The sequence below is a fragment of the Gymnoscopelus braueri genome (assembly GCF_963280865.1).
Source record: "Gymnoscopelus braueri genome assembly, chromosome: 2".
Lineage (NCBI taxonomy): Eukaryota > Metazoa > Chordata > Actinopteri > Myctophiformes > Myctophidae > Gymnoscopelus > Gymnoscopelus braueri.
This window is the reverse complement of record NC_137604.1, coordinates 45,636,916-45,660,816: the sequence shown is the minus strand read 5'-3', so window position 1 is coordinate 45,660,816 and position 23,901 is coordinate 45,636,916. Positions and strand designations below refer to the sequence as shown.

At 40.8% G+C, this 23,901-nt stretch overlaps 1 protein-coding gene across 1 annotated transcript; it reads right to left on the bottom strand.

Annotated features, from left to right (window-relative positions):
- Window positions 1-1,046: 1,046 nt before the first annotated feature.
- Window positions 1,047-1,490, bottom strand: LOC308095814 (ubiquitin-conjugating enzyme E2 D4-like; the record flags this gene model as incomplete). The annotated part of the gene is made up of 1 exon (XM_080442905.1): window positions 1,047-1,490. The coding sequence occupies one exon, from the start codon at window positions 1,488-1,490 to the stop codon at window positions 1,047-1,049; it is 444 nt and encodes a 147-aa protein (XP_080299031.1).
- Between the last annotated feature and the right edge of the window lie 22,411 nt (window positions 1,491-23,901).

The window sequence follows — 23,901 nt, the reverse complement described above, 5'->3', positions numbered from 1 at the left end:
ATTTGCCCATTTGCCAGAGAAGCGTGCAGCTTACTAAAAGTATCCAAAAATAGACAGAGAAGACATCCTCGCACATTTTGCCACATCGGGTGGTCTACAGGAGTAATGTCAACTAGAACAAACAAAAAAAGTATAGGAACTCAATCGAGGCACTGCCTCTTTAAGGACCATGGTGACATGTTGAAACGGTGTGATGATCGTCTTACAATCAAACTGATAGATGCCCTTGTTAAGTCGAGGCTCGTCTCCACCTATACATTCTCCCGTCTTCCACCCCGTTGTCTCTCCTCCACCTCAATCATCCCCCTCATTAACTTTCTTCTCCAACTCCTCCACACCCCTTCAGCCACTTTTCTTGCCATCGTCTCCCACGCTTCAACACACTTCTCCCTGGAGAGAGGCTTTTCCCATAGAGCTCCAGCTTCTCCCCCTCCCCGCCCATAACGGGCAAGCCTGACACCTTCCTAGAATAGCATCTTAGCGCCAGATGCCTTGCTTGTCAGGGATTTGACCTAAAACGGTGAGAACATCTGTAGCGCTGTCTCCAGGCTGGAGATAGTTGTACCATCGTCTCAATGAATCCTGTGAGTGACGTATCCACATGATATTTATGTAGGTAAGGGCTTCCACAACTGTCATGTCTGCCATCATATGTTTATGTGGCACGCCTCTTCGCTGCTGCTTGCACACTTAGCAGCTGTATGTCTGCGACCTGCCTTTTTTTATGTATTTATTTTTATCTGGATTTTTAATGCTAAATAATAGAAATAGATTCTGTATAGCTCATCAAATACAATATTAATGTCTAACAAGGCATAACTTTGGAAAATGTTATCACAATTGGTCTTTTTTTTAATCTATTTTGTCTTTATTTCTTTTTCAGGGCATTTCACTAATAATATAATATAATACCAAACCAATGGAAAAAAGGGAGAAAAAAAAGGAATTCAAGGTGTTGAAGTTGGAATATATACTGGAAGCATTTGTGTGGAGTCCAGCAAGATATGCGCTCAAACCATCCCCACTATTGCAAAACCTTCAGCATTTCAAATTGCATACTTTTGAGTCCATTCTCTGGCTAAGGCGTTGTACTTCTGCTTGTCGGATTTATAGACGTGAGCGATGTCTACAACAAGAGGGTCATTGGGGTTTGGATCGCACAGCAAAGAGCAAATGGATAACAACACCTTTGATATGGTAAGTGCAGGCGACCACTGGGACCGTAAGATGTCAAGGCAGATGCTACCGTTGCTGTTTATGTTTGGGTGGTAGATCCTGGTGGTGAAGGCTACCTTTGGTGGTTTAAAGGGATAGTCGGTGGGAAAGTGGATGTCGAGGAAGAAGAGCCCTCCTTGAAACGGGCTGTCGGTCGGTCCCATGATGGTGGCTTGCCAGTGAAATAAGTCATCGCCGACCGGACCAGCTGAGCACTGAGCTGGCGGGTCCCTTTGCAAGTCTTGCAACTCCTTCTGTATTCTTCTCAAAGCCATTTCAATCCCGTTGAATTGTACAGTAGCTATAGGTTGATGGGAGTATCCTTTACACTTGTGGTCTTTGACTCGGCTCGGTGCATTGAGAGATTTCTCTGCGACTCTGCCTTTTAAAGGGCCAAATCGATCAACACCTCCACGTCACAGCTATGACGCCACTACATCACAAAGGGCAAGCCATATAGGCACACGCAATCTACATCCAAGATGCACGAACACACAGTAGTATTCAATCTATGCTGTTTAATAGAGTACTTGGGAGACCAGTCTATGACGTCAGTACCACACGCGCAAACACACACACGTGGAGGCCATTCTATGGCAGCAGTGATGTCATGTTGATGACATCCACGATCTCCATAGATGAATGGGTTAATCTGCTAATATTAAACTAATATTAAATGGTGATTAGTACATTTGCGGAGGTGTGCCCTGTCCATTTACAAACATCGTTCTTAGAGTACATTGGGCATCGTCGATGTATCAAAGAAGAATTCAGTCAAGAGTTGTGAATGTGCTACGTAAGGCATGGCAGACTAACTGCTCACTGCATTATGCATGCTGAAGTGCAGTCATATTTCATTTAACGTTAAGAGTTATTTTTAGAACTTGAAAGGAGAAGTGAAAGCTTGCATGAAAGGTTAACTAGGTCACACATATTTCTAAGCCGTGTGTGTGTGCGTGTGTGCGTGTGCGTGTGCGTGTGAGAGAGAGAGAGAGAGAGAGAGAGAGAGAGAAAATCAGACCAATAGAAGTATATTACAACCCTTCTGAACTCAAAGATGCCCCGGTTATTGTGATTGACTTATAGGAGGCCTATAATAGTATCTTGATTTCATAGTATATATTATCTTGATTGAAGCCCTTGTAGATATTACCGGCCAACCATCTCACCACATCTAAAAGACATTAATTACATGACTGGGCCAAATAAAATGACCTTGTTTCACTTCCATCATGGTCGCTGTCAGGCTGCGGTATTGTTAATATGAATAATGTTTATTGACCACAGTGATACATGATATAAGTCATGACAACACCAGCATCTCCTGCAGAAGCTGCGAAGTCGGAAGGTCTCGTTTGGTCTTTTAGGGGATGTAATTTATACGCTAACTTCATCTAAAAAGAACTTTGCAGACCTCATGTGAAATCATAAAATGGTACACTTTTCTATGTCAGGGAAAGAACTTTCAAGGTTTATTGAATAATAATAATGCAAATCGTATAAACTTTATTAAAACATTTTAATAAAGGGCCTTATTGTTTTGTACAATAAAAACATTATGCATACAATCAAATGGATCAATCCATGCATGCACACACAAGTATTCTGTCAAATTCTCTTTCACTTGAATGTTTTCAAGTGAAAAATGAGGGTACTAAAATGACACCATAAGGTGAGACTAGAAAATGTGCTCAGCAGAGCGCAGACCTCAGTCTGGGGGGGATGGTTAAAATACAATGTTGTACATTACTGTATTATTATTGTATTTATCAATTTAACATAATGTTAAAAGTATCAACTAGCATAATTATCATTAGAGGAAAAAAAATGGAAGTGGCCGTGGCCCCGGGGATTTACCGGCAAGTCGTTGGCTAATATAAGAGCTATTATTCCGATTAAATGGCCTTGGAGAGTTCAACTGTCAATCGGTGTGAAAGGATAATCAGTTCTTCCTTGGACCATGACAAACCTTTCCACAAAGTAGTGTACAAGTCAATTCATACAGTAACTCATAGAGCTTTCCTGCTGACACTTGGTTAACAAGGTAGCCTAGAAGTGTGCATAGTATTTTTTACTTAAGTAAAAGTACCAATACTGCAAGGTAGAAACACTCTGTTACAAGTAAAAGTCCGGTAATCAAACTTCAGTTGAGTAAAAGTACAAGAGCATTGGCATCAAAATATACTTACAAGTACCAAAAGTAAAAGTGCTCATTATGCAGAATGTCCCGTTTCACATGTTATCATTATGTCTAAAATGTATATTAAAAAAAAAAAAATAGCAGATCTGCAAGCACACAATGCGTTTACACAGGACTTATAAATGCAACCCAAATGTGGAAAATATTTAAATTTCTAGATTCTTTATGGTTTGTATCTAGCATTAACACTGGCAAGATTAGAAGTTTGAATGTGACTGTAAGGCAGTTCACCAAATGCCATATTATACTAGATGGACAGCTTACTCTAAAATGACCTCCCATATTTCATTGATAAATCCTATTATGACTTAAGCTTTATTTGCCCTAGCTGAGGGGGTGGTAAATGGGCAGAGAGGGGTCAACTGCCATACATATCTTCCCGGGAGAAGATGCTGCAGCTGACCGTCATCGCAAATTAAAGCCATATCTCTCTCCTGGGGCTAATATGGCAGCTAGCAAGTTAAGTACCACCGCATGCTGAGAAGTCACCCCGAGCGACCAAAACCTGGCTGCCAACCATTGTTTCAGATGGAGGAGACAAGTTTATCCAGACCAGGGGTGGGCAACTTTGATGATGGAGAGTGCCACACTCACTCCAGAGGGCCACATTGCATATACTATATACATTCTATGTCACACAAAAGTAACAAAAAATAGCCAATCTACAAGCCCAAAACGTGTCGCAGTGCGATGTGCTTTGAGCTTGTAGATCTGCTATTTTTGCTATTTTTGAATTGGAATCCAGATTAGCTTTTTGTAGGGGTGTCACGATACTCGATACGTATCGAAATCGAACCGAAAATGACGTTCGATACAGTGTATCGAAATCAAAAGCCGTATCGCGATTCAAGGGTTAATAAAAAAAAATACTCCCGCGCATGCGCACATCCGATTGCACGTCCGGGTGAAGACATGCTGCGAGCAGCTGTTGTGTTTTTCCGTGCATCGCGCATGCGTGCTTACGACGGGTGAGAAAAAAAAGACGACGCGACCAACCCACACACACACCACAGAGGAGTTTGGAGTAGACAGAGAGAGACACCGCTGTAGCGTTGCGTCTGTACTAGGCTACTACTTTACATTTCACTAGCTGTAGTATACAACCCTCGTAGACGTATTTATGATTCTGACGTTTTCAATCTACGAGAGTTGTAGGGTGCACTTCCTATAGTGCTTTGGACTTTCTGCACTATGCCCCGTAGACACTCCAAACATTGTACAAAATGAAAATAAAGGCGCTTACCGCCGAGCCCCAAATGTTAACTACTTCTACGGGGTAGTAGTGTAATGTAATAATCCATATCTTTCAATAAAGAAGTGTTTTAATGCCGTCTGTGGCCGATTCTGTCGGAAGTTCCCAATGGGCGGTAGTGACGTGAGTGAGGGGGCGCATCCGGTGGAACCCGGAATTACACTAAATGTAAACAGGAAGTAAACGAGGGTGAAAAAATGGCGTTCGGCCACAGACGGCATTAAAACACTTCTTTATTGAAAGATATGGATTATTACATTACACTACTACCCCGTAGAAGTAGTTAACATTTGGGGCTCGGCGGTAAGCGCCTTTATTTTCATTTTGTACAATGTTTGGAGTGTCTACGGGGCATAGTGCAGAAAGTCCAAAGCACTATAGGAAGTGCACCCTACAACTCTCGTAGATTGAAAACGTCAGAATCATAAATACGTCTACGAGGGTTGTATACTACAGCTAACATTTCACCATGGCCACTGCTGAAGCCTAGCCTGGGATCCAGCCTGCTTCGCTACGTTCGGCGGATTTTTTTTCTCTCTTCGCTTCGCAGAGAGAAAAAAAAAATCCACCGAACGTAGCGAAGCAGGCTGGATCCCAGGCTAGCTGAAGCCAGCGATGGTAATGATGATACACAAACGGAAGAATTGGAAAACCCTCCCGCTTCCTTTAAGTCAAAAGTCTGGCTATATTTTGGCTTCCCAGTGAATTATGAGGGCACCCGACGCGTTGTTGACAAAACGGCTACTGTTTGTCGATTATGCTCCACATTGATAGTTTCTCCGTCTTCTCTTTCCCCCTCTACACCTATACCTCACGGCCAAACATCGCCGATCTACAAGCTCACAGCGCGAGGCGTTGTGAGCTTGTAGATCTGCTATTTTTGGCTAAAGTTCACCTCAGAAAAGGGATGGGGTTAAGGTAAAAAAGAAAAACCCTGTTGAAGACCCCTGGCTTAGCTTATTATTCACATTTCTTGTTTGTTAAAGCTCTTACCTGTTCAAACAATGTGAACATACTTTAAGATGTTTAAGAACATGTAGCCAAATAACAGTTGTCTTTGGATCCTTTTTTCTTACATGATCATCTTTGTATTTAGATTTTATTTTGTTATAGAGCTTCTTGTTGTTAACTCATCTTAAAGAAGAATCTGAAAATGACAGTTGTTGTAAGGGCATAAAACCCTTTTTGTTATTCTCATTCTCATTTGATATTATTCAAATACAAGGGACTTATTGAGAAACATGTGTTTTTCTTTACAAATCAAGACAATAGCCTAAATTAATAATCATATAGCCCTCAAAGCTGAAAAAATGACGTTTAAAAAATATATATCGTATCGAAAATCGAATCGAATCGTGACCTTAATATTGAAAGTCGAATCGAATCGTGGATTAGGCGTATCGTGACACCCCTAGCTTTTTGCTATTTTTGAATTGGAATCCTGAAAAGTAAAATTTTTATTTAATTTCAAATGCATTTAGTTATACTTCTGTTAACTTTATGAACTTAAATACAAATACATTGGACATACAAAAAGACAATAGAATGTAATACTAGTCATTAAGCTACTATTAGACTGAGGTAATTAAAGCGGGCCATGTTTGCAATTGTAACAGCTGAAATCAACAATATATCAGTATTCCGATATTAACCTGCGGGCCGCATTAAGTGAAGGTGGGGGCCGCATGTGGCCCCCGGGCCACCAGTTGCCCATGTACTGTATGATCCAGACGCAAAGGCACCAAGTGGGAAACAGTAAAACAGTAAACAATGAAACTTTAACAATATCTTTTTGGAAATTATTTTATAACTTTTGCTTCCCCAAGCTGATCAGACACCAGGCCTCGCTGGTCTCCATAGTCGTCTACCATCAGTCTGAACCTGCCACTCCCACTAACAGCGCCCGTCCATGTCTTCGCGTGTTAGAAGGACACCTCATTAACTAGAGATATACTGGGGCATTTGCCAAGTCAAAGAGAAAAGAGAGCTTGATGGCATTTCAAATGGCTCTCAAAGAGTTTGCTCAACGGGGGTTATTTCCATTGGACAAAGTGCTCTATTAGGGGCGAAAATGAGCTGCTAGTTATTTTTAGCTAGTTTCATTATTACATAGCATATTCAGAACATCCAATCTATCTGGTCAGCGGAGAGACGATGGCGTGTGAATGTGGAATTAGAGTGTGGCTCCAGTGCCTCTTTGTGGATATTCTTTTTTTCCTTTTCTTTTTTTAACTTCTGATGACTAATTAAGAAGTTCTCCTCAAGAAAAGAATGATGGATGGGCTGGAGACAAAGAAGGAAAGGAAGGATGTATAGGAAAGGAAATGAAAGGACATCCTGGGAGGCCCTTCAAACAGTTTTCAGTTCACAGCAGGGTCCCCTTTAGAGAAAAGGACCAGCAGTGACACTTTTGTCCTAATGAGGGACTGAGATGACTATTGGACATGCTGGGCGGCCCTTAATGCCAGCTTTGCTTGAGGAGGATACGCAGTAACTATGAGAGTCTTGGAATGAATTGAACAGGATTTTACCATTTACCTACCTTCCTTCCTTCCTTCCTTCCTTCCTTCCTTCCTTCCTTCCTTCCTTCCTTCCTTCCTTCCTTCCTTCCTTCCTTCCTTCCTTCCTTCCTTCCTTCCTTCCTTCCTTCCTTCCTTCCTTCCTTCCTTCCTTCCTTCCTTCCTTCCTTCCTTCCTTCCTTCCTTCCTTCCTTCCTTCCTTCCTTCCTTCCTTCCTTCCTTCTGGGGGCCCTGCAGAGGACAAGGAAGCACGCCATAGATCACACTAAACAAGACACACACTCTGTGTCAGTGACACGCTCAGGGGGACCAAGTGCTGTAGTTGATCTGAGACTCGCGTCAGCACTTGCTCAGCGCCTTCCTTCCTCTCGGTCCTCCACTAGGGGAGGACCGCGATGTGGTCATCAAGGTTTAGTCGCCGCGCAGTACCATCGGTTCCTCTCCCTTCACTCTGGTTCCGGTGTGTCCTCGTACTCCGCTCGCTTGTCTCATCTTATCAGCGTCGCCCCTGCAAACTGGCCACCCTCTGGGCAGCCTCCCAAAGACGAGGTCCCCCTGCAGGCGAGCACACCCCACCGGCCGCATAGCAGTAAAGAGGACCGACTGGGGTGCTCCTGCCCACCGGGACCCCAGCTGCCCTTTCTCAGGCAAGTCCACAGCCCACGCACACGCACGCACGCACACGCATGCACACGCACACGCACAAGCACACGCACACGCACACGCACAAGCACACGCATACGCACAAAGAAAGAAAGACAGACAAACCCCATTCTAGACGGCTTGGCCTTCGCCCATGCAGTAATAATCCCATTTTACATCTCTCCATCAGCCCTGTAATGCATGAGTAGTGGCTGTAATGGGATATAATACCTAATATGGTGATGAGCAGATATATGGTGATATCTTCACCTTGGTGCAGCAGAACGTTAAACAGCACTCAAAACCTGTCACGAGAGATGTGTGCGAACACGATCTGAAGTACAAAATGTCTGCTCAACAGCACCCAAAGGGATATTAACAGATGTTTAACATCATTATGTTACTGTAGACCATGTCATTCTTTCGTGGATGCCATCAGGTCATTTTACATTATGCCATTATGCTATTATAGATGGTACAGTATTGTAGCCAATGGTTATTAAAACAGAATAACAGAGCCAATATAAAATATATGTTTCTTTAAGGACAATGTTATCCACGTAATACATAATACTAGCTAATAATATCTCTGGAAGATCAGGTCTCCTCTAGCATAGACAGATTTGAATACAAGTTATGAAAGGCAAAGTTACGTATTGTTATAACCTAATCTGCATTCACCAAACAGCCAACAAATCTGACAAAGACTATTATCCCCAAATATAGGGAAGCCAGGTTTAAAGTGCTTAAAATAATATTTATTTTAGGGTACAGTATTTGCCTCTGCATTGTGAAATTAGTGTGTACTGATAATATCAGATAATATCATTCCCACTATATTATAGTGGGAATGGTAAAAGTTTAGTAATAATTAATAACTTTTTGTATAGTGGTATATTGCAATAATAAGGTGTGCTATAGTCACAAAATCCCAAGGTGCACTTGGACTTGTCTCCGAGCATTCCACACCGTTTGGGAACCACTGCTGGTGATAATTCATTCTCAAGCATCCCACCCACGCACACAGCTCAGAGTGCTATGGCACATTAGCATCTTGTCACCAGCATGATACAAAAAAAAAAGAAAAGCTCTCAGATCCAGACAGCAACCCACACACACATGCGCACGCACGCACACACCTTGCTGTTCCCCCGAGGTATATGCATGTATGTGTCTGAAAGACTCAAAGTCACCTTGTTTCAACCTAGTGGAGATCTAACGTGTTCCTCTTAGAAACTGAGAGCTTTTTAAACACTCCTATCCACCGCTCAAACCACTTCCGCAAGACATCTGTCATGCCTGACAGGACATTCCTGGCAATTCCGTCCATTATTTCCTCTTCCGTCTTATCCTCTCCATCCTCTGACGTTGATCCTAATGGAAATATTAGATGACAATGGCATCTATTTCTTTCCCTTTGTGTCTTCAGATTTGGACAACACAAAAAAGGAAAGGAAAGGATATTATATAAGCCCTTTCGACTGAATCACTCACCTTTAGCGAGGTAAAAAGATGATGCTGGAATCCGCCAATATCCGATTTTTTTTTATCAGAGCTTTATTGATTACTGAAGGGAATCTGTCCTTTGGATGAACATTATCCACTGTCCTACATCGGAATTGGAAATGGAGTAATGGACACAGCTAGATTTCATCCATACTGTATCCTCATCAGATGGTAAGACTGCGTTCATGTGATGTGGTCAATATTATAAATGAATAGCGTGACATTGGAGTTGGCAAGAAAGCCCAATAGGCTAAACTGTGGCCACACTTACACTAACGGCAAACATGTCTAGGGAACTAATAATTCAGCTCTAAATGCATCAACTGAAAAGGAATATAAATCGGTTGAATTTGCATCACGTCTATAATATGCATCCAAGCAATAGATCTTTCTTTCTTTATTTAATATGTGCTTGACAAATGTTGGGCACATAAATATTTTTTTTCAGGTTTTATCGCAAGCTTTGGTCCCATGTAAGTCTGCCTCCAAGCAGACGTAATAAAGAGCAGACGTCCATCAAAATTCATGGACAAAAAAAGATTTAAGACCATAAAAGGCAACCGGAAACATCCAACGTCAGACAAAAAACGTCATCACTCTTCAGCGGGATGCACCCACTTGACAACTTGTAGTTCAGTGCAAGAGAGTCCTTCACACGATGGATCTGTTGATACAGTAAATAACCAACTCTCACGTGTAATGAGAATAAGAAGTTAGATTATAAAGTTTAACCTCAAGAATATTTTATCAGAGCTTTATTGATTACTGAGGGGAATCTGCAATCTGTCCTTTGGACGAACCCTCATCTCTGTGATTCCAATACTCTTGAATGCTAGGCGAGCAATGTGACCTTGTGTTAGGCCAGCCATCCAGTGTGGCTTTTCTCAGGGCAGTGAGCTGTGAACTTTTTGCATTTCATGCACTGCTTTCCATTGACTGGACAGACAGCCTTACTGCCGTGTTGCCCTGCACAGTAGCTACAGGTTCTGTATGTTGCATCATATTCTGTGGTCTCTCCTGCCTGTATGGCTTTCTGCTTACAGCATGTACAGTATCATGATCTCTGGCATTGCCCATAGTCTTCAGCTGCTGCTTTGCTAGCTTGTGGGACCTCCTTGTAATGTCTATGGCTTTTTCCAATGTGAGTTCTGCGCCCTGGCTGAGGTGAATTTGCAGCAAATACAATGTGTCAGAGAGCTCCTGAGAAGGAATGGAACCCTGGTAAGGCTGCAGCCATCCCCTTAACAAGTGCATGTACTACTGATTATCCGTTTCTTATTCCCCACACCAATGATGAAGTAGGCAGGTGTCCTTGCATAGCTGATGGTACCATCGGATTGCACAAGCTCATATAGGCCAATCTATATTTTTCCAGTTTTTCGCAACTTTTATTGGCTCCCACGAAGTTTCCCAAAGTAGTTGGGTTGGAAGTAATTGAGAGGTGTTAGTTGACGCCTTTATGAACACATTGGGGAAGAAAGCTATTGGTAAGCAATTATTTTGCAGATGGCTAAAGAATTAATATTTGGTATGGCGTGATGCACACCATCATGCCACAGGTATATCTTATTTGTTCAGTTAGGTGCAATATTGGCTGATTTATAGTGAAAATAGATTTTTCGATACTGGCGGCACCAATTTGCATATAAATGGTAGGCGATATGGGACATTTTGACAACTTTTTTAACTCATCAGTTTGTAAAAAAAAAAAATCCAATCTAGAAACACTGATTAGAAGTATATTTCCGGGGGGTGCATAATACCCCCTTCTTCCCACTAGACTACTGAGACTAAATCTTGTTTCAGTTGTATAACCATTACTGTTATTATCTACAGAGATCTACAAGATCAGGTGTTTTGGTATGAAAGCGCACATTTTTACTTTAACTAAGTATTTAATTGTGGAGAGAGCTCGCATAGACATAAACAGTACATGGGGCATACAGTAGCATGTATTAGGAGGCACGGCTGTCATCCACAATATGGCGTCTGCGTTGATGCATCGCAGCATGAACAGCAGCAGCCAATATGGTGCCTATATTCATTTTTGTTTTGTTTTTACCCTCCTCCTCCCCACACACTTCTGTGTGATGTCACTGCTGTTGTATCCTACTGACTCACCTGCCAGCTTGTGAGGAGCCCCCACTGGGAAGACGTAGAGCCTTCGTCCTATTCCTCCCGCCCAACACTCCCTGCTGACAGGCAGCCAGTAGGAGGAGTACGTGACAAATGGCTGCCCGGCTTCCCTCCCCCGAACATGGGCCAATTGTGTACATAGCGACGCTAGACAAAGCCGGATGCACACCGGTGGATTAAAACCCACAGACGGGTTGTGGTACATTTATATTTATATTTATATTTAAAACATTTATGCTTTAAAATTCTATACATATCGGACACGACAATAACAAGTGTGGTGACGTCATTAGGCCTGTCACAATTATTACATAATCGTCTAATCGCAATTATTCTATATAATCGCAATTATTTTTGCATAATCGTCATAATCTTCATAATCAATTCCATGTAAAAATATGTCATATATTTTCAAAAACGTGTACAAAATTGTGGAAATAGCAGATCTACAAGCTGAAAACACGTCGCGATGCGACGCATTTGAGCTTATAGATCGGCTATTTCCACTATTAATGTTTATTTTTAAGTATAAAGTCATTAAATATGTGTTATTTGTCATATCTGCCCTGTGCAACATTTGTTTACGAAGGCTAAAAGCCAAACAGATTTTTTTATGCATAATGTTCCAATAATTTTCAACGACAGAAGCACAATTCAATCGTTAATCGCAATTATTTGAGTGACAATTAATCGTCAACTTAAATGTGTAATCGTGACAGGCCTAGACGTCATGCGCGGCGCCTATGCAGCTCCTTGTCAGAGTGTCTGCTCCTGTCGTAGCGCTGAGGGTGACGTCACCTTTCGGCACGCATACTGTACATACAGGTCTTGTCAGCAGAGACGGCTGTGGAGAGGGTGGTTTGTTATTGTCTGTGATCTCAAAACGAGCGTAGTAGGTATTAAGCTTTTCTAGAAGGGAGGGGGGTGACAGCTGCTCAGCTGGCTTTTGCTCTGAAGTCGTATATCATGTGTAATCCCGACCCACAGGCTGTGTGGGTCGTCCTCGCTCGGCTGCGACGGAACCCCCTCGCTGTGTATACTCACATTTGGCTGCATGAGCGCACTTCTGGGGACACAATAATTCTTTCGCTGTTCCTCCTCAAAATGCGATGTCCTCTTTCCTGAGAGCAGCAACTGTTTATCCACGGCAGGTTTGAGTAAACTGTAGAATGTGACTTACATTGGTCCCATTATGAACGTTTGGTCACATTATGACCTAGTTTAAACTATTTTGGAAACTTGCGGGGAAGTCGGCTGATGGCATTATTGCTGGAGATTAACCTACGTGTCAAATCACAATCATTCAGAGTTTTCTTTTTAGAATGTGTACCGCATCAGGTAAAGCCAGGTAGAGGTAAAGTTCCGGTATAGTGACATCACTCCTAACGCCTGGTGTCTGATGGTGTACAGGAGAGTACCATATGGAGGAATTGAACTGGACTGTACATGGCATATGTCTTCACACGTTTGCCCACCTGGCTGTGCCACCATGCCAACGGGCTGCAATGTCCTATATTGTGAGAGGGGACAAGCTCAAGGTCAGCGTTTAGCAGTGGTGGAAAAAGTACCCAAATTCTTTACTTAAGTAAAAGTACCAATACTGCAATATAGAAATACTACTTACTTGAGTAAAAGCACAAAAGTATTGGCATCAAAATGTACTTAAAGTACCAAAAGTAAAAGTGCTAAAATGTTTGAAAATAGCCGATCTACAAGCTCACAACGCGTCGCATGTGAGCTTGTAGATCGGCTATTTAATATATTTATATCTGCAAAGTAACCTGTAACTGAAGTTTTCAAATAATTGTACTGGAGTAAAAGTACAATATTTGCCTCTGAGATGTAGTGGAGTAGAAGTAAAAGTGCAGAAAATGGGAAATACTCCGGTAAAATAAAAAATCCTCAAAAGTGTACTTAAGTACAGTACTTGAGTAAATGTTACTTTACACCACTGGTGTTTAGTTTTGGGGATATGTGAACTGATATATGTGTATTATGTGATATATATGTGAACTGGCGATGTTGTGGTTTGCTGCTGATATGTTGTGAAGAAAGAGGAGCTGACACCATGCCTGTCGGCATGTCTAGCACTGTACTGTAGCTCTCCAGGGGCTGCAGACTAGGACAGCTACTGAGGGATGCAGCACACTTTCAGTTAACCCATTAAGACCGGGAACGCATTCTGTGTCATTTTAGATTTGCGCTATAACCATTATTTTATACTTTGGCTATTCAAAAATAGCAGATATACAAGCTCGAGCTTGTAGATCTGCTATTTTTGAAAAATCTTGAAACTTTGTGCAAATCTTTGAATATATTTTTAAAGCGAACATTTGTAACTCAAATCTTTGCTTCTAGAGGGGTCCCTGGAACAAAGTATTTTGAGATGGGGATCCGTGGCCAAATACATATCATTTTGGGGGTCCTTGAAATGAAAGAGTTTGAGAACCACTGATATTATAGCAACATAAATAAAAAATAAAAAACAGATTTAAAAGACATTTGTAGAATCCCGCAGAAGCAAAGATTTGAGTTTAAAAAGTTTGCTTAAAAAAAAAAAAAAAAAAAAATATATATATATATATATATATATATAATATATATATATATATATATATATATATATATTTATATTCAAAGATTTGCACACATTTTCGGGAATTTTCAAAAATAGCAGATCTACAAGGTCACTCGGTGCCGCGCTATGACCTTGTATATCTGCTATTTTTGAATAGCCAAAGAAATCTAAAAATGACAGATTATTTCCCGGTCTAAATGGGTTAAAGAAAATAAACTGGTAATGGGTCTTTGGTAATATTTTATTTCCCAGTTCAATAAACCCTGCTATGTCAGACGGACTGAGACTTGGATTGAGTTTGAGAGAAGCTCACAGTAGGGTATAATCAGTTAAGTTTACTGCAGTTTGTTGTTGGCATCTGTATTAAAACCAGGGCTTAAAGACTAAATAATGTTTCAGCTGTTATTTTCTGAACGGAAACATAATTTTTAATGTTTGGCCACATAATGTTCCTGAACCAGTTAGGAAGATAATTAATTTCAGTTAAAGGTATAGGGTAAGTGATAATTTTGGGTATTTTTTGGTTAAAAAGGTTAAAGTACTATATTCTGATAGTAATCATTGCTACAGAGCGTTTGTTCGGTCACAGGGGTCTCTCCAGCTCTTTAGTAAACAGAATATTTTCAGGTAGGTAACAACATTTAAGCCAATCAGGAGAGAGCACTGAAAATGCATTTTCTGTTTAATAAAGAGCTGGAGAGACAGCCTCCTTTTACTGAACAAACACTCTATAGCAATGAGTACTATCAGAATATAGAGCTAATTAACACTTATTTTAACCAAAGTAAATCACTTACCCTACCTTTAATAACCCTTCATCATTGAATTGACTACTGTACACTATCGGCTATTGATAGAACATGTGTTACAGCTAAATGAGATGTTAAGTTCAGATCAGTTAAAGTCTTCAGTTCACCAGAGCCTTGTTTAGATCAAGCAGCCTCCAGAGACAGATACAATCAAATGAACCTATCACTAGCATAAGGTAGCAAATGTAGGTCGGATGGGCCTATTGTCGGTATCAGCCGAGAACTGTAGACTGAATATAAAGCTGAATTTCTATGTCCACCGCAAGCATATGAACCCTATAGCCTAAGCCTACTGTAGTAAATAAGAAAAAGAGGTTGCGCATCAACAATGGGTTCTCAGTGGAGTGCTAGACCCAAATTCAGTATACATATAAAAAAAAGGAATTAAAAAAATTCCAAAAAGGTAGCACATCCAAAAAAAATCAATTAAATGGAGGACAAATTACTCACATTTCCACTTTTTTTATTGGCACACCAATAAATTGAACGCTTACGCGTTTCGGCTATGAGCCTTCCTCAGAGCATTCATATCACATCAATTCAACTCACTTTATACAAAGGGTCAGAGTTCACCAACAGCTGAAATCTCAAGTCAATCACCAAGGTCCAATCACTAGTATGCAAGAACACAGACAATTACAGGTAATTTGAGGCATATATCATAAAGTAACAAATTAACACATCCAATACACAGTGAAGGGGTATCAAAGATAGTCTTAACCCAAAAAGCATTTTAAGCTATAATCGTCATTAAGTCCATTGGGTGTCATAGTGTTGAGTGTGTATATCCACTGCATTTCTCTCTGGGCCAGTTTCTTTAGAATATCACCTCCTCTGATAGGCATCACAATTTTCTCAATCCCACAGAATTTTAATGAAGAGGGTGAACCATGATTTGCTTCAGCATAATGTTTTGCAATTGCATAATCCATATTTCCTGTACGGATTGCAGTTTTGTGCTCTGATATTCTTTGTTTGAGGGGTCGTTTAGTTTGTCCTACGTATGCTAGACCACAGGGACATAACAGCATGTAAATCACATGTGTCGATTTGCAGTTGATAAATTCATGAATAGGAATCTTCCTTCCAGTGTGGGGATGATTGAATGATTTCTTGTCTGTTGTGTTGTTGCAACAGGCACAGTTACCACATCTATACATTCCAGTTGTTGTCAGCCATGTGGTCTTCTTTTGAACCATATTTTTGTACATGACTGTACCTTTGATTGTGGGTGCTCTCCTAAATGCAACAAGAGGTGGGGATTTGCAGAGGTCTTTCACAGATGGCTCTGTTTGGAGCACATGCCAGTGTCTGTTGAGTATCTTTTTGATTTGTGAAGCACAGTGGTTATATTCAGTACAAAAACAAGCCTGACTTGGATTTTTTGTTTTTGGTGCATTAGATAAGAGATCAGAGCAGGAGGTGTTATTGGCATATTGTATGGCTTTCTGAATAGAATTGGAAGAATAGCCCCTGTCCTTAAACCGAGTACTCATAATGGTTTGTTTGGAGTGAAAGTCATCAAGATCTGAACAGTTACGTTTAAGCCTCAAAAATTGACCTACTGGGATGTTGTCCTTTAGGTGTCCAGGATGGTTACTGGTAGCATGCAAAATCGTATTGCGTTCCATGTCTTTTCTGAAAATAGATGTGTGAATCATTCCAGTTTCATCCTTGGATATAGTTAAATCCAAATAATTAATCTTGTCAATGCTCTGCTCACAAGTGAATTTCAGGAAACTTGAGTTGTTGAGATATATCACAAAGTCCATTAGTTCAGTCTGTGTTCCCTCCCAAAATAACAGGATATCATCAATGTACCGTTTATATAATCTTATCTTTGAATGATAGGGGTTATTATTGGAGTCATGTACAACTTTTTCTTCCCATTGTCCCACAACCAATCCAGCCACAGAAGGCGCTGTTGCTGTCCCCATTGCAGTCCCAGATTGTTGGAGGTACCAGTTGGATCCATATTGCATGTAATTGCGACTCAGAACAAGGTGCAACAGTTCTAATAGAAACTTATTTGGGGGGTTTTGTGTTATTTCTCTCTTAGACAAGTAATAGGCAGCCGCATTCAAGGCATCTTCATGAGGAATGCAACCATATAAATTTACTACTGTAGTAACTCAGATATAAATCAAAAACTGGTACCTTGATGACTGTCGTGGTGGGCTATTCTGCAACAGCCTGATATAAATCAATGGATAAGGCCTGACAGTCATCATAAAAGTAGTTTATACAAAACAAACTATAGCTACTGTTGCATGTGAACATAGAATATTATTTTAAATCACAAAATTCCTTGAACTCATTCCTCAGGAAAAGTACCATGAACTAAAATAAACACATTTGTGTTGGAGTGCACTGCACAGTGCAAACACGTGTGTGTGTGTGTGTGTGTGTGTGTGTGTGTGTGTGTGTGTGTGTGTGTGTGTGTGTGTGTGTGTGTGTGTGTGTGTGTTGTGTGTGTGTGTGTGTGTGTTTGTGTGTGCATAATAAGTATATTATTAACCAAATATGGTAAGATTTTTTTTTAATCTTTAAAAGGTTAAAAAGAAACGCATAGCAGTTTAAAAAAGTTAAAAGTAAATGCAATAAGCAGCAATGCAATAAATACAATAATACATACAGTTTGTACACATGTGTGCGTGCAAGTGTGTGTGTGTGTGTGTGTGTGTGTGTGTGTGTGTGTGTGTGTGTGTGTGTGTGTGTGTGTGTGTGTGTGCGTCCGTGCATGTACCTATAGCGTTAACATTCTGACCACCTGTAGAAGAATGTTACAGTAACTTTCTCCAGATGGGAAGAGTGAGAATAGTGTTATCCTTCACAATAGCCTGAGCCTTCCTTTCAGCGGGTAAAGTAAGATAAATGTAATGAGTTGATGATCAGATGTTTTTCTAGCTAAACTGATTTAGGTTTTGTTTGTCTCTATTCAACAACCATCACACTCATTCAGTTACAGCCACAGCCTTCCGAGACATTGGGAGCTGTGAAGTACAACCACAGTCTAGGTCTGTGAGTTTGCCTTAAAGGAGTATTTCACCCAAAAAACATATTTTCTATCAATTGCACACTCCATGGAGATTTTTTTGTTTTTGTCGCATTCCTAAGCCAATAATTTGATGACCGGTGTATTTCCGGTAGGAGACACAAAGAGTCTACTTTGTGTCTCCTACCGGATACATTAGCATCTTTCCGCCCTGTAATCAAATTATTGGCTTAGGAATGCGACAAAAACTTCCATGAATTCATTGCTTCATGGGGTGTGCAATTGATAGAAAATAAGTTATTTTTTGGGTGAACTACTCCTTTAAGCTGGAGATAGACCAGGTCATTGGATAGAACATGCCTGACAACTGGTTCCACAACACTTTGCCTTTCAGTTGGAATGTTGCTCAAGAAGGTATGAACAGATATTAACCCATTAACTGCCAGAGGTATTTTCATATTTTTTTGGCCAGTGCCAATTGAAAAAAAAAAAGTACTCAGGAGCCGAGATACAGAATTTTTAAGTTTTAAGTTAACAAGGAAGTGGATAGGAGTCTAGATCTTCGAAAAATCATATCTCCTTGGTCTTTTTAGTTCACGTAGATATACGCGACTGGCACGTGGCGGCTTTAAATAAGTTCGCGTAGATCTACGTGATTGGCAGTCAATGTGTGACTCCCGTCGAATAACTCAATGTCCAATATCAGACCAATTTTACTACGCTCAGAGACTGGGCTCAAGAGAGATAAAGTGGGAATAAGCGTAATGCGCAAAACAGGCACAGACTCTTAACACATCGGTGCCAAACACAGTCTGAACCGTGTTTTCACAGAGTAGCGCTTCGGTGCCGCACACGGTCTGAACCGTGTTTTGAGTATTTTCGTTTTTTTCCACACAGGAGGGGCTGGAGCAGCTCTTGAGTCACCCACTGTGATTCTGAGAAGGAAGGGCCTTATAGATCACTGTGCCAAAAACATGGCTACCCATCCACTCTCCTTCTCTAAAACCCCTATAACTCAGAAACTTTTTACGTTGGGGAAAACGACTAATTTTGTATGCGCGATCGCTCCGCCATTGTGACCCGCGAGTAAAGATGTTATCGTTCAAATGCACACATGCTTTGTTTCACATGGATTGCTCGTCGTGGAGTCTACAGCTTAAACAACGCCACGCAGCTCAACGGTGAGATTTCTGGCACCGAACGTAATCTGTTATTATAAAATTCTGGCACCGAGTCGATATTCCATGAGTTCAGTAACAGGGGTCTCCCTGTCTCTCCAGCTACATTTTTAAACAGAAAATACATTTTCAAGGCGGGATACACTCTATAGCAATGATTACTATTGGAATAGAGCTTCAGCTTATAACTTTTTTATTGTATTTTATTTTACAAAAACACATCACATCACGTACACCTCCTTTAAAAGCTGGTTGTATCTGGACTATACTCAATGGCCACTCCAGGGCAGTTGATTAGGGAGGGTGAAGTTCCTGGGCCTAGCTGGGGATTCAAAGTAGCTGCTATCGTATTACAAGCCTGAAGCCTACATCACTAACCTCAAAGGTCTTCTCAAAGGGATAGTTAATCAGATATATACAACTTTAACCGTGGCAAACATGGTGTGGAAGGCAAACAACTCCCAAGTAAATAGGAGCCCTTTGGAGTGGTGTTGGATGTGAGCTTCAGTGTACCAAATGATCAGTTTCCAGTTTTCAGTACTTTTACTTCTACTCCACTACATCTCAGAGGCAAATATTATACTTTTACTCCACCATAATTATTTTAAAACTTTAGTTACTAGTTACTTTGTACATTTTGATTATTATTACAAAACAGACATTAACCACTTCAACCCTATATACATTTCGGCCATTTGAAAATAGCCGATCTACAAGCTCACAATGTGTCGCGATGCGACGCATTGTGAGCTTGTAGATCTGCTATTTTCAAAAGATTTTTATACACTTGAAAACTTGAAATGGGACATTCTGTTCTTTTTCGGCAAGCAAACGCTGCCATGCGATGGAATATAAATTGAGCTTTACTGAGACCTGGAGGACAGGGCAGATCACAGCAGTCTAGTAGCCTACGCCTACACTGGACCATATGGATCATCTGGACAGTTCTGGCCAGTTCTGGCCGCACCCGTAGGTAGGCTGGCATACCTTATAGTCTGTTCTGGGTTTGCTCCCATCCTCCCATCATGCGGAAAAGTGCTACACACTATGCTTTATACAGTGGTGGAAAGTAACTACATTTACTTAAGTACTGTACAATTTTGACGTATTACTTTACTTGAGTATTTCCAATTTCCAATACTTTTACTTCTACTCCACTACATCTCGGATCCAAATATTGTACTTTTACTCCACTAAATGTATTTGAAAACCTTAGCTACAAGTTACTTTGTAGATTTAGATTATATTACAAAACATGCATTAGCCACTTCAGCCCTATATACATCTTGGCCATTTGAAAATAGGCGATCTACAAGCTCACAATGTGTCGCGATGCGATGCATTGTGGGCTTGTACTGTAGATCGGCTATTTTCAAAAATATTTGTATACGCTTTAGAACTTGAAATGGGACATTCTGCATAATGAGTACTTTTACTTTTGGTACTTTAAGTACATTTTGATACCAATACTTTTGTACTTTTGCTCAAGTCAATTTTTAATTCTGGACATTTACTTGTAAGTATTTCTACATTGCAGTATCTATACTTTTACTTAGGTAAAAAATGTCAGTACTTTTTCCACCACTGGCTTTATTGACCCAGGACTGTAAGCCTTACTTTAAACAATACTTTTAGAAATGCATTTTTGAAGATCAGCTATTTTCAGTATTTTCCATTTTATTTTGTATTTGTCTCGTATATAAAATAGTATAAATGTATACGCCCATGTTTGACCATTTTGTAAAAGTTTTTGAAAATGGTCACCTACAATGACAAGCCCAAAAAAGTCAAAGTGGTTGATGCTTTCTGAGGCCCATACAGAGACTGGAGAAAGGGTGTTTACAGTATGTATTCTGCACCATCTGCCTGGAATATGTTGCACAATAATGACTTGCTGAATTAATCAAATTTAAATGCTTTTAAATCCAGTAAAAGAGCTGGAGGCAGAGTGTTATGGAAGTCATTGTTTTAATAAGATTTTTTACTTGTCTATTTTGGAAATTTGGCTCTGACAAAAACCTCATGTTTTTAATTACCTGGAAATGTTTTGTTTTTTATTTGTACCACTGCCGGTCCTGGTGTGTTTTCTTGTTCTCCCGGGTTAAATAAAGGCTAAAGGGGGTTGGGGGGGGGGGTTGAAGAGGAAGAAAGGCCTGCATTTCAGCTTTTTCAAACATATTGTCATGGATCCACCGAGATTGTACTGATATGGGGCGACCCGATAGCCGAAAGGTTAGGGCTCATACCACATGGGCGCAGCCCCTGGTTTGATTCCCGGCCGGCCAGACCATTTTTCTAAATGCAAATAAATAAATAATAAAACACAAATTGTACACATCCTGCAGAAGAAGAGGACGATGCGATGCCATTAGCAAATTCAGTCTTCTTCCCCGGAGGAAATATCATTCTGCCTCAGGTAAACACTGACTCATATTATAAGATTTCCTTGATTTTCCTTGATTTATTGTCTCCGCCAGGCCGAAAGGTATGTTTTGCCCCCTGTCCGTCCGTCCGTCTGTCCGTGTGTCCGTCCGTGTGTCCGTCATTTATTCTGTCTGTGTACAGCTAATCTCCAGCACGGTTGGCTTGATCGCAGCGAAACTGTGCACACACACTCCCTGGATGCCAGAGCAGAACCTCTGCTCCAAATTTTTCACATGGGCCTTTTATAGCGCCACCAGGAGGCCGATGCTAAACACATTTTTGGACAGTACTCCTACAGATTTTGGCCAAAAATCCCGCAAATCGGTACACAGTATCTCTATAGTCATTAAAAGAAACGGCTCATCTCAGATTCTTCATATTCCATCCTGATTGGCACAAATTGGCTTTCAAAGTTTGCAGGAGTACTCCGTTTCGAACAAAATGCCTCAAATCATGAACACAGCATGCAAACTCTGTGAAATTTTGCACACACATTCCCATTAGGCCGAGGAAGAAATGCCATTTGAAAATGTTCAAATCAGCCTCATGGTGGCGCTGTAACAGGCCAATTCGTGTTTTTACCTATAACTGCACCAATCGGTGTAAAACTTTGCATGCACACTCTCTAGAGGCCAAGGAAAAACCTTTGCCCTGCATTTTTCACATTTGCTTTTTATAGCGCCACCAGGAGGCAGACTTATGTAAAAAAAAAAATCCAAATTTCACACAAATTGGTACACATGATCTCTATAGTCACGTGATCAAGACGGATCTGTTTAATTTTTCATATTCCATCCTGATTGGCTAACATTGACATGTCATGTTTGCAAAATGCCGCAAATCATGAACGCAGCGTCCGATTGCGGTGAAACTTTTAATGCACATTTGCACTACGTTGAGGAACAAATGTCACCCTTTTAACATTGGCCTGTTATAGCGCCACCAGCAGGTCAAATTTAGCAAAACACATTTTTAGAACAAAATGCTTCAAATCATGCATGCAGTGTCCGATTGCCATGCACGGCCTAGGAATAAATGGCACCCTCTTCACATTGGCCCATTAAAGTGCCACCAGGAGGCCAAAATAACCTACCTGACCTGGCGGAGACCTGTGCTCCGAGGAGCACCTTTTCTAGTTAGGTGTCAATAGGCATGAATATATATTTACTTAGTTATGAATGATATAGTAAAAAAATATACTAATATAGGAGACAAAGTATTTCCAACATGGTCCTATGATGTTCGTCAAAACCAATGACCACCTTGTTTTTAATGCATTTGTCATAACGATTATTTCATCTCCGACTGATTTTCCGCTGTTGTTTTTGTCTACCTGCCCATGCAGGGACAACAGATGTACATTAGCTTCCCTCTCTGGTGCAATTATGTTGTGTGCTTTCCCTGTACTAAACAATAGAAGAAGATGAAAGAATGCAGGATAATGATGATGAGACTCAACCTCTCTACACATATCCGGTATCCCATAGTTTTACATTTCTCAGTATTTGAGTTGAAGTCTTTGTTTTAGCCATCCCCACTATACACCGAAGCTGCACCAAACAATGAGGGCAAATGAGTTGTTTGCTGAGCAGCACGTAAGACAAAAACTCATCAGCCTATAATAATAACCGTGAGGATAATGATAATGATAATGATGTGCGCATCCACACTGATGAACGATAACGTTCTGTAAACAGTGGCACCATGCATGCTTCGTCGGAGCCCTCACATGGATATTGATGTCCTGGTACTGCTGTACAGCAGAGAAATAAAAAGAAAACAAGAAGAGTATGGTTTCATGAAATTCTTCTGATGGGAAAACCTGTAAATTCTGATTGATTTTGATATAGGCTCTGATTGATTACAGGTGTGGTCTGGACTTAGCTTGGAAACCAGACGAATCTGCCATTGCAAAAATGTTTGGTCTGGCACCGCTCAATTGGGATTGGATTCACTCCCTCCGAAATAGTGAGGGACCAATCAGGCCCCAGTATGCAAATATGGGGCGGGTTTATCACCAGAGGCATTTCTTTAATTCGCCCCCTTGGTTCCACACAAAGATTCCAGACTAAAATCTACGCAGTGATATTAGTCTGGCCAAGCCAGGCTAGTCTGGACTCACCACACCATCGTTCACCAATGTTCTCATTATAATTAAATTAAATCTTTAATGTTAAAGTTAGTGCTAGATGTGGACGGCCATTTAGTTCTATTCGTGCATTATTTTGAACTAGGACGGAGCTCTTTGGGTGCCGGCCTTGGGGCCATGCATGTCGGGAACAATGCAAGTCCTCCCATACAGTATATAAACGTATAGATTGATGAGTCATTCTAAAGAATGGCAATATCTCACGATAGCAGCGCTTGTATCAAATCACTCCATTCACACATCACCTTATTTAGCTACAGTATTATAACCGTAATCTATAGCAACCAGCTACCTGGGA